This window comes from Monodelphis domestica, chromosome 1, assembly GCF_027887165.1.
Source record: "Monodelphis domestica isolate mMonDom1 chromosome 1, mMonDom1.pri, whole genome shotgun sequence".
Classification (NCBI taxonomy): domain Eukaryota; kingdom Metazoa; phylum Chordata; class Mammalia; order Didelphimorphia; family Didelphidae; genus Monodelphis; species Monodelphis domestica.
Window position 1 is genome coordinate 720,722,296 of NC_077227.1, and position 13,105 is coordinate 720,735,400.

A 13,105-nucleotide genomic window follows, 5' to 3' on the forward strand; every position below is an offset into this window, starting at 1 on the left:
CAATGAGTTATTAGAATGTGGCCTATGCTCCGGATCCAGAGATGACTGAATTTGACGTGGAAGGGTGAGGGAGGTTAAAATATTTGAGACTGAGTAAGTTTAGCATCTGGCTCTCTCATTCCTAAAAAGGCAAGAGCCAAGGGACCAGGGTAGATAGATTCCAAGTCTTTCTCCCTGAATCTCTTGACACTTTTTTTTTGGCACAGGACATAAAATAGGTCCTGATCACCTTCCAATTGATGGTTGTTGAAAGAATTGAACAGAGGCGGTTCGTGCTGCTCCTGCTCATGGCGGTGGTGTTGCTGTAGGACATGGCCTCAGTCAGCATGGGAGGAGGGACCTGCCAGGAAAGTAGCTCAAAATGCAGTGCCCCACTAGGCCACTGCCAAAGTTCCATATCTGTGTTTCCTGAGGTTATAGGTGGCTGTTTGAGGGTGGGTTATTAGCCAGAGGTGTAAAGATAATTTTAGCATTGTGACTTAAAATCTATTTAATTTGGTCACCAGGGAAAATCCCAAATAATAAAATACCCAAGTCAGCTGCATATTATGGTGATTTTAATTAATATAGAGAGAAGGAATTAAAGAGAGGAGAGAGAGAGAGGAAAGAGTTCATTTAAACTGCTTTGGCTCAGGCCGAGCCAGGCAGGAGATAAAGGCCTTGGCCAAAGGCCTCCCTTGAGAGTCAAAGGAAAGGGAAGTCAATCTTATCACTCACCATGAGACTGTCTCAAGGAAGCTGTCTGAGTGAGCTCCTCCAGGCTGAGTTCTGAATATCTGAATGCCCGCAATGTCCGAATGTCCCCTTCTGGTCTTTACATCCTCTTTTTAAAGATCTTTTCCTTTGTGTCACCTCCCCTAAATTTTCACATTTACCAATCACAGCAAGACACTTTTCTCCAGGACTGCCAATTCTTTAGTTCTCACCTTCTTTGGTTAGATTTTCTCCAGGACTGTCCACACTTTAGTTCTCACATTCCCTGGTTAGATTATATCTTTTGAGCTACTTTACACTTCTCTGTTAAGTTCACCTTTTGTTAGTTACTTGACCTTTTTGTGATTAATTTAACCTTTATAGGTACTTAACACCTTTTTGTATTAAGGTCTAAAAATAGACTTAGCTTCACTATAAGCTGAGAACTAAGTACCTTCATTGTTCAATTAGGAGATTACAACTTTATCTTCCCCTAATTTACTGTCTGAGTAGGGTAGAGTAATTTTTAAAGTTCACAAGACATTCCTGATCCTGTTAGACCAAGTATCTCCATTGTTACAATAAGGAAATAACTAAAACAAATCTTCTCAAGTACAGTCTCAGTAGGGTGGAGTAGTTTTTAAAATTCACAGAGACACCCAGACATCCACATACAAGGAGAGAATTACCTCCCTCAAAAAATATATAGATACATACCATCTTTCCTGTCAGTCTTCAAACTAATATTAATAGGCTTAATAATTGTTGGCAAAGATCCTTTTGCTTTCTTTGGCATGCAGGTTCCAAGCTTCTGGCAGTGGGGTCAAGAAAATAAGATTTCTGCATGTATGATGGTTTTCTTCCTAAGGAACATGATTGAGAATCAGTGTATGTCAACAGGTACATTTGAGATAAATCTAAATGATGCCCCAGTGTGGACAAAGCTGGAATTTAGTCACCTTCCATCCATGTAGCACCTTGTTCAAATTCTTGACAACAAAATGAAACTCAATGTGCATATACATTCAATCCCACATCATTGATCACAACCCCATCTTTCAGCCCTGAAAACTCTATTGTAAGTAAAATGTACCTCAGCTACCTAGCAACAAGTAGCCAAAACCTGGAAATAAAATGAATTTCCATTTTGATTCAACATTCATTGACCTATTTCTTTGATATTGTCTTTATGGGAACTATTGATGAATAAAAATGTCATTTGTTGAATCTTAAAAAGAAAAGAAATAATTGAACAGAGCTGTCATGTTCTCCATAAGTCTTCTCTTCCTGAAAGGCTAAGTATCCCCAGTTGCTTCAAGTCAGCCACAAAAAGCATGGACTTCACCAATACAGCCACTCTCCTCTAGACATGTCCTTGTTCCTCAATGTCCTTCTTCAAATAGCAAGCCCATGACTGAATGCAATATTCCAGATGAGATCTGACAAAGAGAGTAGAGAAAGATGACCAGCTCTGGTTGCCATGTTAAACCAGTGACATACGAGTCTCAACCCATTAAATCTCCTACATCTTTTTCAAACATCTGTCTAATCATGGTTTCCTCATGCTGTACTTTGGAAATTCATATTTTGAACCCAGGTATACGTCTTTATATTTGTCCCTTTGTAGAAATAGAAAAGGACTGGACACTAAGAAGTTGCTCCATTATTGGGAAATGGCTAAACCAATTACGGTATATGAATGGAAAGGAATGTGATTTGGCCTAAGACATGCTGAAATGGATAGTTTCAGATCAACCTGGAAGACTCGTATGAACTGATTCAGAGTGATGGCAGCAAAGCCAAGAGAATAATTACTACAATCCAATATTTTTTTTAATTAAAACCCTTACCTTCTGTCTTGGAGTCAATACTGTGTATTGGCTCCAAGGCAGAAGAGTGGTAAGGGCTAGGCAATGGGGGTCAAGTGACTTGCCCAGGGTCACACAGCTAGGAAGTGGCTGAGGCCAGATTTGAACCTAGGACCTCCCATCTCTAGGCCTGTACAATCCAATATTCTAACAACAGAATTTTGGAGCCAGATCACTTTAAAAGACTTGAGCACTCCCTCATCATTTCAATGACCAAGAGCAATTCCAGAGGAGGAGGATGAAGCTTCCTATCCATTTCTTGACAGGGAAAAGTGTTAGATTCAAAGTAGAGAATATGGAATACATTTCTCGATAGTCAACCTGAAAATTGTTTTTCTTGACAGTGCAAATTTACCAAAAGGCCTTTTCTGTCCTTTCCCCTCCCCCCCCCATAATGGGAGTGAGAGTGAAAGGCAGAGAAACAGGGAAAGAGAATGCAAAAGAAAACGGCAACAGTGAGACAGAGAACAGAAGGAAGGCCAGAAAGAAAATGAAACAAGCAAGAGAATTTTGAAAGTTACAGGAAACATTTCTCACATGAAGAAAAAGAAAAATAAGCCAAACATGATGGAACTCTGTATCTTCATGGGCAATCCTATTTTTCCACTCAACTGTATATGCAGAAAAATCTCATTTCATTTGACATTTTCCTAGTACTATTTATTTGACGTTATATCCACATCTGGGTAAAACAGAAAGAAATTTCATGAATCAGAAACTGGGCCAAAATGAAATTTCATATTATATGTCTATTTTCCCCAAATACATTACTAAACTAAATTTTATGAGAAATAAAGCAGTGACCATCAAAACAATATGGTACTTGCTAAGAGATAGAAGGATGAATCAATGGAATAGACCAGGGATAAATGACCTCAGCAAGCTAGTGTTTGATAAATCCAAAGATCCATCTTTTGGAACAAGAATTTACTATTTGACAAAAACTGCTGTGAAAATTGGAAAACAGTATGGGAAAAATTAAGTTTAGATCAACATCTTACACCCTATACCAAGATAAATTCAAAGTGGTTAAATGACCTAAATATAAAGAATGAAATCATAAATAAATTAGGTGAACATAGAATAGTATACTTGTCAGATCTCTGGGAAAGGAAGGAATATAAGACCAAGCAAGAGCTATAGAACATTACAAAATAAAAATGAATCATTTTTATTATATTAAATTAAAAAGGGTTTGTACAAACAAAATCAATGCAATTACAATTAGAAGGGAAGAAACAAACTGGGAAAAATTTTATAACAAAACTCTCTGACAAAGGTCTAATTTACCAGATATATGAGGAACTAAGTCAAATGTACAAGAAATCAAGCTATTCCCCAATTGACAAATGGTGAAGGAATGTGAATAGGTATTTTTCAGATGAAGAAATCAAAACTATCAATAAGCACATGAAAAAGAGTTCTAAATCCTTCCCGATTAGAAAAATGTAAATCAAAACAACTCTGAGGTACCACCTCACACCTAGCAAATTGGCCAATATGGCAGAGAAGGAAAATGATATATGTTAGAGGGGATGTGGCAAAATTGAGACACTAATGCATTGTTGGTGGAGTTGTGAATTGATCCAATCATGCTGGAAGGCAATCTGGACCAATGCTCAAAGAGCTTTAAAAAATGACTGCCCTTTCACCCAGCCATACCACTGTTGGGCTTGTACCCCAAAGAGATAATGAGGAAAACATACTTATAGAAAAATATATATAGCCTCATTCTTTGTGGTGGCAAAAAAAATGGAAAATGAGGGAGGTGTCCCTCGATTGGGGAATGGCTGAACAAATTGTGGAACATGATGGTGATGGAATACTATTGTGCTATAAGGAATGATGAATTGATTGATTTTTATATGAACTGGAAAGATCTCTAAGAAGTGATGCAGAGTGAAATGAGCAGAACCAGGAGAACATTGAACACAGAGACTGAAACACTGTGGGACAATCATATATAATCAACTTTGCTATCAATAGAAATGCAATGACCCTGGACAATCCTGAGGAACTTATGAGAAGGAGTGCTATCCACATAGAGATAAAGAACTGTGGGAATGAAAATGCAGAAGGAAAACATTTGATTTTTCACTTGTTTATATGGATATTGGATGTGGAGTTGGGGTCATTAAAAGATTATAACAAAAATTATTTATGTGGAAATGGGTATTCAGTGATAATATATGAATAGTCCAGTGGAATTGCTGGTCAGCTCTGGGAGGTGGAGGGGAAAAGGGGGAGAAAAAGAACATGAATCATGAAATCAAGGAAAAATACTTAAATAAAAATTTTTAATTAAAAAAATAAATATTATATGTAGAAAATTTGGGGGAAGAATTCTCTGATTATCATGGTGATGAAGATTGTGGGAAGAAGAAGGTATCAGAAGACAAGGAGGAAGGGCCTTTTTATGTCCAAGGTTGGTAGAGGGGAGAAGAAGACAGAGGGGATCCTTAGAAGTCATGGAACATGTTTAGATACACAGAGAATGGTGCTCTCATCAGTTCCAATGAGGAATGAAAATACTCCAAGGCCTCCATCCTATATATTGCCTATCTATTACCTTCCAGAAATCCCATACAGAAGATCAATGCAACACAATGAAGACCTTCTGTTGATTCTTCAAAATTCTAGAGGCTTCGAATGTAATGTCCTGGCTCTCTGTCAAGGGACTCTCATTCTTCCCTGATGGTCAGACAGCCTTAAATTCTGATGAGTTTGATATGAACCTTATTATGTAATGGCAAACCTCTAAACATTCCATCGCTGCTGGTGACATGTGTCTCTGCTTCCATCCATGATCTTCCATCTTTCCATTGCCTGTGAGTCTCTAGCAGTTGAACTGAATCAAACAAGGGAGGGAGGAGATCAAAAGTACAGACAGTGGTAGGGAAGTCACAGGCACTGAATGCAGAGATCAGCCTGGAGGAAGGTCAGTCCATTTCCCCCCACTAGTCAGGCCCATCTTTCTGTCAGCCCAGGATTCACTTGCTGCCTTCCCAGGGGCTTGTGTCTTCCTCCTCCCACTCTCAGCCTCTTCCTTCACCTCTCCTTGAAGTGTATCTTTTCATTCTTCTTAAACTAACCTCTTAATCATGTCATTTCCCTTTTCTAATGACTTTTCTGCCCTCTACAGTGCAAACATCTCTTTCTCCTCCTCACTGACTCTGCTCTAGGCTCAGAGGTTTAGTCTCTTCTGGGGAGACAGAGAGGCCTCCCTTGTGTTAGCCACAACCCACCTGGCCTTTCCCTGTGACCCTGCAGCTACCCTGGGCAGAGATGGAACCAGAGAGACCATTTAAGCATGAGATAATATGCTCTGCTAATCCCAATATAGAGGCTGGCCTTCACCTGGGCTCTGAAGATGAAGCTGAGAGGCCAGAGGTGGTTCTGGGTCTGTTTTGCATGGGGAGGTCTCAGCCCCTGCACAAGGCTGTCCTGACATATAAATACCTCTCTATCCCCGTCTGCCTCATTCTGGGCTCAGAGCTCTCTGCCTGCAGCTCTACAGAGGACACAATGATGTCCCCATCCCAGCTCCTCTGCCTCCTGGTGCTCTGGGCTCAGGGTAAGACCAGCCACAGGCTGAGACTAGGGGAGGTTCTGCAGGAGGTTCCACAACTATAAACCCTATGAAGGAGGCAGAAGGAGATGTTCTCTACAGCCAATGGGATGACATGTCAGACTGAGGCACAAAACAGATGGTGTGAGAGGAGGGGACTCACTGGGGAATTCATGGCCCCTGGATGTGGTTCTTTACCTGAATCTGCTTTTCCTCCTTTCTTCTTCCCATCCCAGAGTCCAGGACAGCCATTGTGATGACCCAGACTCCAGCCTCCCTGTCTGTGGCTCTGGGAGAGACACTCACCATCAGCTGCAGGGCCAGTGAGGACATTAGTGAGAATTTAGCCTGGTACCAGCAGCCTCCAGGAAAACCTCCCAAACCTCTTATCTATGCTGCTGATGAGCTGGAGTCTGGGGTCCCTGCCCGCTTCAGGGGCAGGGGGTCTGGGACAGATTTTACTCTCACAATCTGCAGTGTGGAGGCTGAGGATGGTGCACATTACTTTTGTCAGCAAGGTTCTCCCACAGTGATGGAGGCCTGAACAAAAACCTCCCCGGGCTGTGGAGACCTTCAGCTCAGGTTTCCAATTAATTTTTTTGTCTTTCCATGAATTGTTACTGATTATAAATTTTATTTCATCACGATCTAAACAGGATGCATTTATTATTTCTGCTTTTTTTTTTTCATTTGGTTGTGAAGTTTTCTGCCCTAGAATATGGTCAGAGCAAGAGGTGCTTGGCTAGAGAGGGTGCTCAGAGAGGGCGGGGAAAGAGACAAGAGAGCAAGAGGGGCGTGGTCAGAGAATCTGAGCAAAGAGGGGCGTGGCTAGGAGGGCGGACCAAGAGGGCGGGGCTTTCACCTACTTTCTTCTGCTTGTGTTTCTTTCCTGGAATCCTCCTATAGACCCCTAGTAGACCCTCCGGAGACTGACCACGCCCACATTTCTTTTCTGCCAGCGTAGGGGTAGGCAAATAGAATATCTGCTGCCCCCAGACTGTCTTAGGACCAAAAAGAGTTTGGAATTCGGGTTGCCTGAGGCCCCAGGACCCTTTTCTTTCATTCGGAAACCGTGGAGACCAGTCAGCTGGGCGAGCACAGGTAGTGCCGGCCTTCGGAGCCACAGGGGAGGGGCGGGAGCGGGGCAGGCCCTTAGTAGGTGTGGAGGGAGGGGGAGTCCCCATACAGAGGTTCTAAAGGGAGGAGCGGAAGGAGGGAAGACAGAGAGGGTCAGTCCCAACGGGCAGGGCGGGGCCTCTGAGAAGTAGGAAGTGACGATCGACCGGAGTCTCACTTCCTCCTCCTCCACTTCCAAAGATTTTCCTACATTGACTCCTTAGCCTTTTAACGTCCTGCGCCCCGCACCTCAAGGGTCGGTAATTATGAAGTGCTGGCGGGGAACAGCGGGAAAGAAGAGCCCAAGTGGGGAGGGGCCAGAGGTGGAGGGGCCTGGCTCCTGCCCGGGGAGGGCGGGAGGCAAGAGAGCGGTACTGTCCACCGCACAGGTTAGAGCCCGGAGCCGCTTGCGGATGGACCCTGGCTGGTGCTGAAGTTGAATTCTCCCTTTTACGAGTCCCTTCGGGGCAGACCATCTCCCATCTGTGCCTCCTTGAGCCCAGTTTCTCGATCCCCCCACAACCTGGAGCCCTTCCCCTCCCGCCACGTCCTGAGACTCTGGAGCTGGGCTGGGCTGACTGGGTCCAGAAAGGACTTGGGGTTGGAGCGGAGCCAGACAGGCAGCCCAGGGATGAGAATTTCCTGCGGGATACAATATATCCCTGTGGCTTCTCTGATCTCTGACCGGGGTCGGCAGTGGCCTCGGCTTCCTCTTCGGGATCTTTCCTGCTAAAACGTCCTAAAACGGCCTGTACTGGATGCAGTTTTACTGAGCCTTGTAAAGAATTGGCTGTCCTGCCTCCCAGTCTCTCGGCCCAGACCCTCAAGCTCCTCCTCCCCGCTCCTCCTTCCTCCTCCCTTTGGGCAGCGTCTGCTTCAGTCACCCCAAGCACGCTCTGTTCTGGTGTAGGGGTTAAAATTAGAAGCTGGACAAAGATAGGTGAGCAATTTTACAAAGTTTTGTTTTGAGAAAAAATAGGAAAGAAGGAAAGATAAGAGAATGATTTAAGGATCTATCTTAGTGCTACCTAAAGCTTCTTATATCAGCCTAAACTACCTAAAAACTGTCCTTTGAGACAGTCTCACTAATAATAGCTCTTCAGCCTCACTAGGCAGGCTGGACCTACACTCTTGGTCTCTCTATTCTAACACACACTAAACAAGGGACTGCTGCCCCATCACACACTCTCCTTCCCTGGGATTCTCCAGCAGCCAAACTGCCCCATCCAGAGTCAGCAGCAGCACCTGCTCTCAGGAAAGGTTAGAGGGAGAGCCGCCGCCCCCCCCCCCACACACACACACACACACTCTTCCTGCTTGCCTTTATCTCTCCCTGTCCAACTGCCCTTCTTACATCACTTCCTCTCTGAGAGCAGTTTCTATTTCCTTATCCTGTGGGCTGGTCTCCAGGGTAACAGAACCTCTTCCTTTGGGCCTGGCTCTCTGCCCACTGAGCCAGCCAGTTCTTTCCCCAGTTAAGTTAGAATGAGGGACTAAACATTCCCTTTTACACTGGCTATAAAGGCACTAATGGCCAGGGAGAAGGCAGAGAGTGAAGAGGAGTTCAAGAGGGCTCCCTGGAGGAGGTGAAATTGTCCTTCGAACTGTAGGGAAGCCTGGGAGAGCAGTGGTCCAAGCTGGGGAGGGAGAGCCTGTCAGCTGCCCTGGGGGACAACCAGAGAAGGTGCTCCTGACCAGTAGCTGGAGGTGCTCTTCATGGATCCCCTGGAGGCTGATGTGGTCCAGGGTAGAGGGTGTGGCAGGGAGGAGGTGGATGGGGCTGTTAGGGCTGGGAGTACCAAAGAGCATCATGAGGGATTTGATTAGGGGAGCCTGGGCCAGAGGAAAGTCACATCAGGGGAGGCTGGCAGGAAGGGGAAGAGAGTCCAGGAGGCCAGCAGAGCACCAGGAAGGCCCTGCAGTCAGAGATAGGAGTCTGAGGAGTAGAGGAGGGCCTTCCCTACAGGAAGGACTGCCCTCTGGCCAAGGGAGCTCCACCTGGGCTGCTGGGTATAGTGCTAGGCCTGCTGTAGGAAGGGCCTGGGTTCCATTGTGTCCTTAGATACTTCCTGCACTCTTGGAGGCTCCCCCTTTGGTCTTTGAACCCTAAGCCTGACCTGACCCCCTGGAAGGGCTTCCTGGCTGGAAAATCTCCCCCTGGAGCACTGGAACCACCATAACCTTCCCATAGCCCAAGGGAGTCTCCAGCAGCCATTTGAGGACTTCTGGGATGGAAGAGCTCTCAGGGTGTCCTCCTGCAGCCCCTGCCCCTCCCCCTGAGAGCAGGGCTTTGGCATTGGGCCAGTTTCTTGTCAGACTGATTCAGCCTACCATGATCTCATCCAGGCCCAGTTCCTGGGCTCCTGGAATGGCCCCTCTCTTCCCCCAGACTCCTCCCCAACATCTAGACTTCACCCCAGGGTTCGGATTCCCCCTAGGTCTCCTGGGCTTTGGGCCAGTTTCTTGTCAGATTTAACCTACCTTGGCCTCTAGCCTTACTCCTCCTCCTTCCCCTCTCAGCCATCCTCTTCCACCCCCCACCAATACTGACCCCCCCTTCACCTGCCCCATTCTCCTGAGATGGTTCAAACCCCCCCAGAAGGCCCAGATGGCTCATTGTTGTGGGTTTCACATTCCCTCACCCCCCCAAGGGGCCTGCTCTCCCCTTGGGGCTCTCTGAGGCCCCCACTTCCCTGAGGCTGTATCTAGACTGTCTGGGAGGGAGGGAAGGGTCCCTAGAAATGTGGGGGTGGGAAAGAGGGGCTGATTCAGGGGGAAAGGGGCTCTCTCCTACCCAGTCTGGTGGTGGTAGCCCAGGGGAATCCCAGCCCTGGGTTGGAGTCTAGAGGTTGGGGAGGGGTCTAGGGGGAGAGAGGGGCCATTCCAGGGGCCCAGGGATTCCTGACCCAGGTGTCCTGTCCCCCAGCTCCTGCTCAGAGAGTCCTCTGTGCTGCCCTCAGACCCAGCCCTCTGGGAGGATCTCTGAGCTCTGCCTTTCTGCACTCAGACCCCCCAGGAGCCAAAAGCCTTTCCTGGGGCCCCTCTTTGGCCCCCTGGCTCTTGGGCTGGTCCCCTGAGGGCAGGCCTGGCCCTGGGGGACTCCTGTGGCCCCTCACCCCATGGAGATCCCTGAGGGGCAGCCTCGGGCCTGGGAAGAGAAGGGAAACCCTGGGCCCCTCTGGGTCCCTTCTCCCTACCCAGCTCAGGGTGAAGAGGCCCAGGGCCGGCCCCAGGAGGGATGGGGCTGAGCCAGATCCTGAGCTGGGAGGGAGATCCAGGCAGGTTTCTGCTCAGCTCCCAGCAGGAGCAACTGGCCCAGAGAGGGAGCCCAAAGGCAGTGAGGAAGATGGGCTTTTCTGCACTGGGAAAGAGGGCAGGGAGGACCCCGGGAGGGGGTCCAGGCCAGCTCCTGCTGCTCAGAAGGCCAGAGAAGTCAGACATTCCCTGGGCCAAAGACGCCTGCTGGGAAGAGCTTTGGCTGGAGCTCCATTGAGGGGCCATAAAGTGGGGGGAAGGTGGGGAGCAGCAGCCTGAGTGGGGAGTCGAGGCTGGGAAAAGATGGAGGAGGCTCCCCAGAGGGACTGACTGGGCTCCTTTGCTGCCTCTACAGGGAGCCTGGAGTGCCAGGGATGGCCTTGGAGAGGGACAGACTGCCAGGCCAGGTAAGTGCATTCCAGGCCCAGATGGGAGCCCCTCAGCCAGGAGGCCCTTCCCTGGCTCTGAGCCAAGATGGGCTGGGAAGCTGCTCCCTCCTTCCTGCTGGGCCCTTTCTGTCCCCCCATCCCAGGCAGGAGGAGCAGCCCTTCCTGGCTCTCTCCTGGCCTTTGGCAGGGATTCCTTGGCCCGGGGGCCCCTCAGACCCCCAGAGCTCCCCCAGGCGCTGCCTCCCAGGCCGGATTTCTCCCCATCACAGGTGAGGGCCCAGGACGACCATTGACTCCTTGTCCTTCCCTGTCTGGGGATCCTGTCTTGGCTCTCTGCTTGCCTGCCTCCCTCCCAGCCTCTTCTCTGCTGCTTCTCCCCTGTTCCCTCTGGAGTCTGGTCTGGAGCAGAGCCCGAGGGTGTCCCCTGCTCTGTGGGGTCCTCAGGGAAGACCTTGTCCCCCGGGCTGCTCCCTGGCTTCTGCCTCAAGTCCTCGAGTCTTCCCGGGTCCCTCCAGCTCCTTCCTCTCCCCCATTCTTAGCCCAGCTGAGCCAGTGTGGAGGAACAGCCTGGTGTGTGCCGGGCACTGCTCAGCCCAAAGGAAGGGAGAAGCCATCGGCCGCCCTCCAGGCCCCCCCAGTCTGACCGAGTAGAGCTCTCAGCAGCCGTGTCCAAACCAGCTCTGGGGGGGGGAGGGAGGGAGGCCCCTGGGAGGGAGGCCCCTGGGAGGGAGGCTCTCAGCTTCTGGGAGGTCACTGTTTCCCCAGGGGAGGATTCAGCTGGGACTGGAAGGAAACTCTGCGGCCAGAGGCAGGAGGGAGGACATTCCCTGCAGGGAGACAGACAGCCTCAGGAGAGGCCCAGAATCAGGCCAGGGAAGGTCCTGGCCAAAGATCAGCCAGGAGGCCAGAGGTCAGAGGAGGAGGAGGAGGGAGGTGTGAGGGGAGAGGAAGGCCTGGAAGGTCAGCCTATGCCAGGGGAGCCTGTGGTGGGAATAGTCAGGTCCTTGCCAGGGACAGCCAGAGTCAGGCAGCTGGGGAGGCCCAGAGAGCTCCCCTGTGGCTTTTGTATCCATGCCAGAGTGTGACCCCCCCCCCCTCTGGGCTGCTGCTGAGCTCCCTGACCCAGAGGGAGTCTGAGGAGTTTGGGGGGAGCCCAGGAAGGGCCCCCACACAGAAATGGGGCCTTTTTCTCAGAGAGGAGCTTCCTGTGTTCTTGAGCAGAGCCAGCAGCTGGCTACATTCCTCCTCTGTTCTGTAGAGTTCCTCCCTGGTCTGGTCCTTCCCTGGTTGGACAGGCTGGAGAGAAGGGCTGAGTTTCTGGAAGGCCTGCGAGTTTCTGTGCCAATAGGGTTAGGGAGGTCCTGAGGGAGACATCCTGGCCTTGTCACAGAGGCATCCGGCTCAGTGCAAACAATGGGATGCAGACAGGCTGGAGTGCTTCATGTTCTCCTAAAAGTCAGCTTTCAGCAAGCTGTATAATAACACTCTGGGGCAAATGTTCTTATTCTTGTTATTTCACAGTGGAGGAAACTGAGGCAAACAGAGGTTAAGGTTCCGTGTAGACATTTTTCTGTTTTAAGTAATCAAATTTTTCCATTTTTTGGTAATTGCCTCTGTCTAGAGTTCATTTTTGTCCTTAAACTGCAAAGTAAAATACCTCTGAGGCACCCTCTCATGCCTGTCAATGTGGCCATTGTGCCAGAAAAAGAAAAAGATCAATTCAGAGATGTGTGAAAGCTGGGACACTCATACATCGCTGGTGGAGTTGTCCATGGATTGACCATTTTGGGAGCTATTTGTCACTTTGCCCAAAAGGCTTTCAAACTGTTCATACCCTTTGATTTAGGCATGTATTTGCCCATAGTAACATAGGTAGGAAGTGTCAGTTTATATTTGAACTCAGGACCTTGTCTCTAGTTCTAGTTCTCTATGCACAGTCACCTAATTAGTCCAAATGGAAAAGCTTGTGTGTGTGTGTGTGTTTAACCCTTACATCTCATCTTAGGATCAGTTCTAAGATAGATAAGTGATGAATGCTAGTCAGTCAGAGGTAAGTGACTTACCCAGGATCACACAGCTAGGAAGTGACTGAGGTCACATTTGAACATAGGTCTTCCTGACTCCAAATCTGGCACTCTATCCACCATGTGATCTGTCTGTATCTACATTCAGTGGCTTCATCTCGTTTCTGGAATATTTTTCCTCCACATTTCAGA

At 48.5% G+C, this 13,105-nt stretch overlaps 1 protein-coding gene, 1 pseudogene and 1 gene segment (V, D, J or C); all 3 read left to right on the forward strand.

Annotated features, from left to right (window-relative positions):
• The first annotated feature begins 239 nt into the window (after nt 1-239).
• Nucleotides 240-1,736, forward strand: LOC100618604 (thioredoxin reductase-like selenoprotein T; annotated as a pseudogene).
• Nucleotides 1,737-5,893: 4,157 nt separating this feature from the next.
• LOC103093979 (immunoglobulin kappa variable 1D-12-like) lies at nt 5,894-6,673 on the forward strand. The segment is given in 2 exon segments: nt 5,894-6,135; nt 6,366-6,673. Coding segments are annotated over 2 exon segments (471 nt in total).
• A 1,909-nt stretch (nt 6,674-8,582) lies between these two features.
• LOC100618860 (zinc finger protein 420-like) overlaps nt 8,583-13,105 on the forward strand; it is a 134,671-nt gene continuing 130,148 nt past the window's right edge. Inside the window, exons 1-2 of one of the 5 annotated variants that reach the window (XR_008915332.1) lie at nt 8,583-8,831; nt 10,856-10,907. Coding sequence is in view for 4 of the 5 variants with exons in the window: in XM_056812431.1 (XP_056668409.1) it covers nt 8,776-8,831; nt 10,856-10,907 (108 nt within the window). In the remaining variant the exon portion in view is untranslated. The remainder of the gene's footprint in view (nt 8,832-10,855; nt 10,908-13,105) is intronic. The other 4 variants (XM_056812431.1, XM_056812437.1, XM_056812448.1 and 1 more) reach the window with 4 other exon arrangements.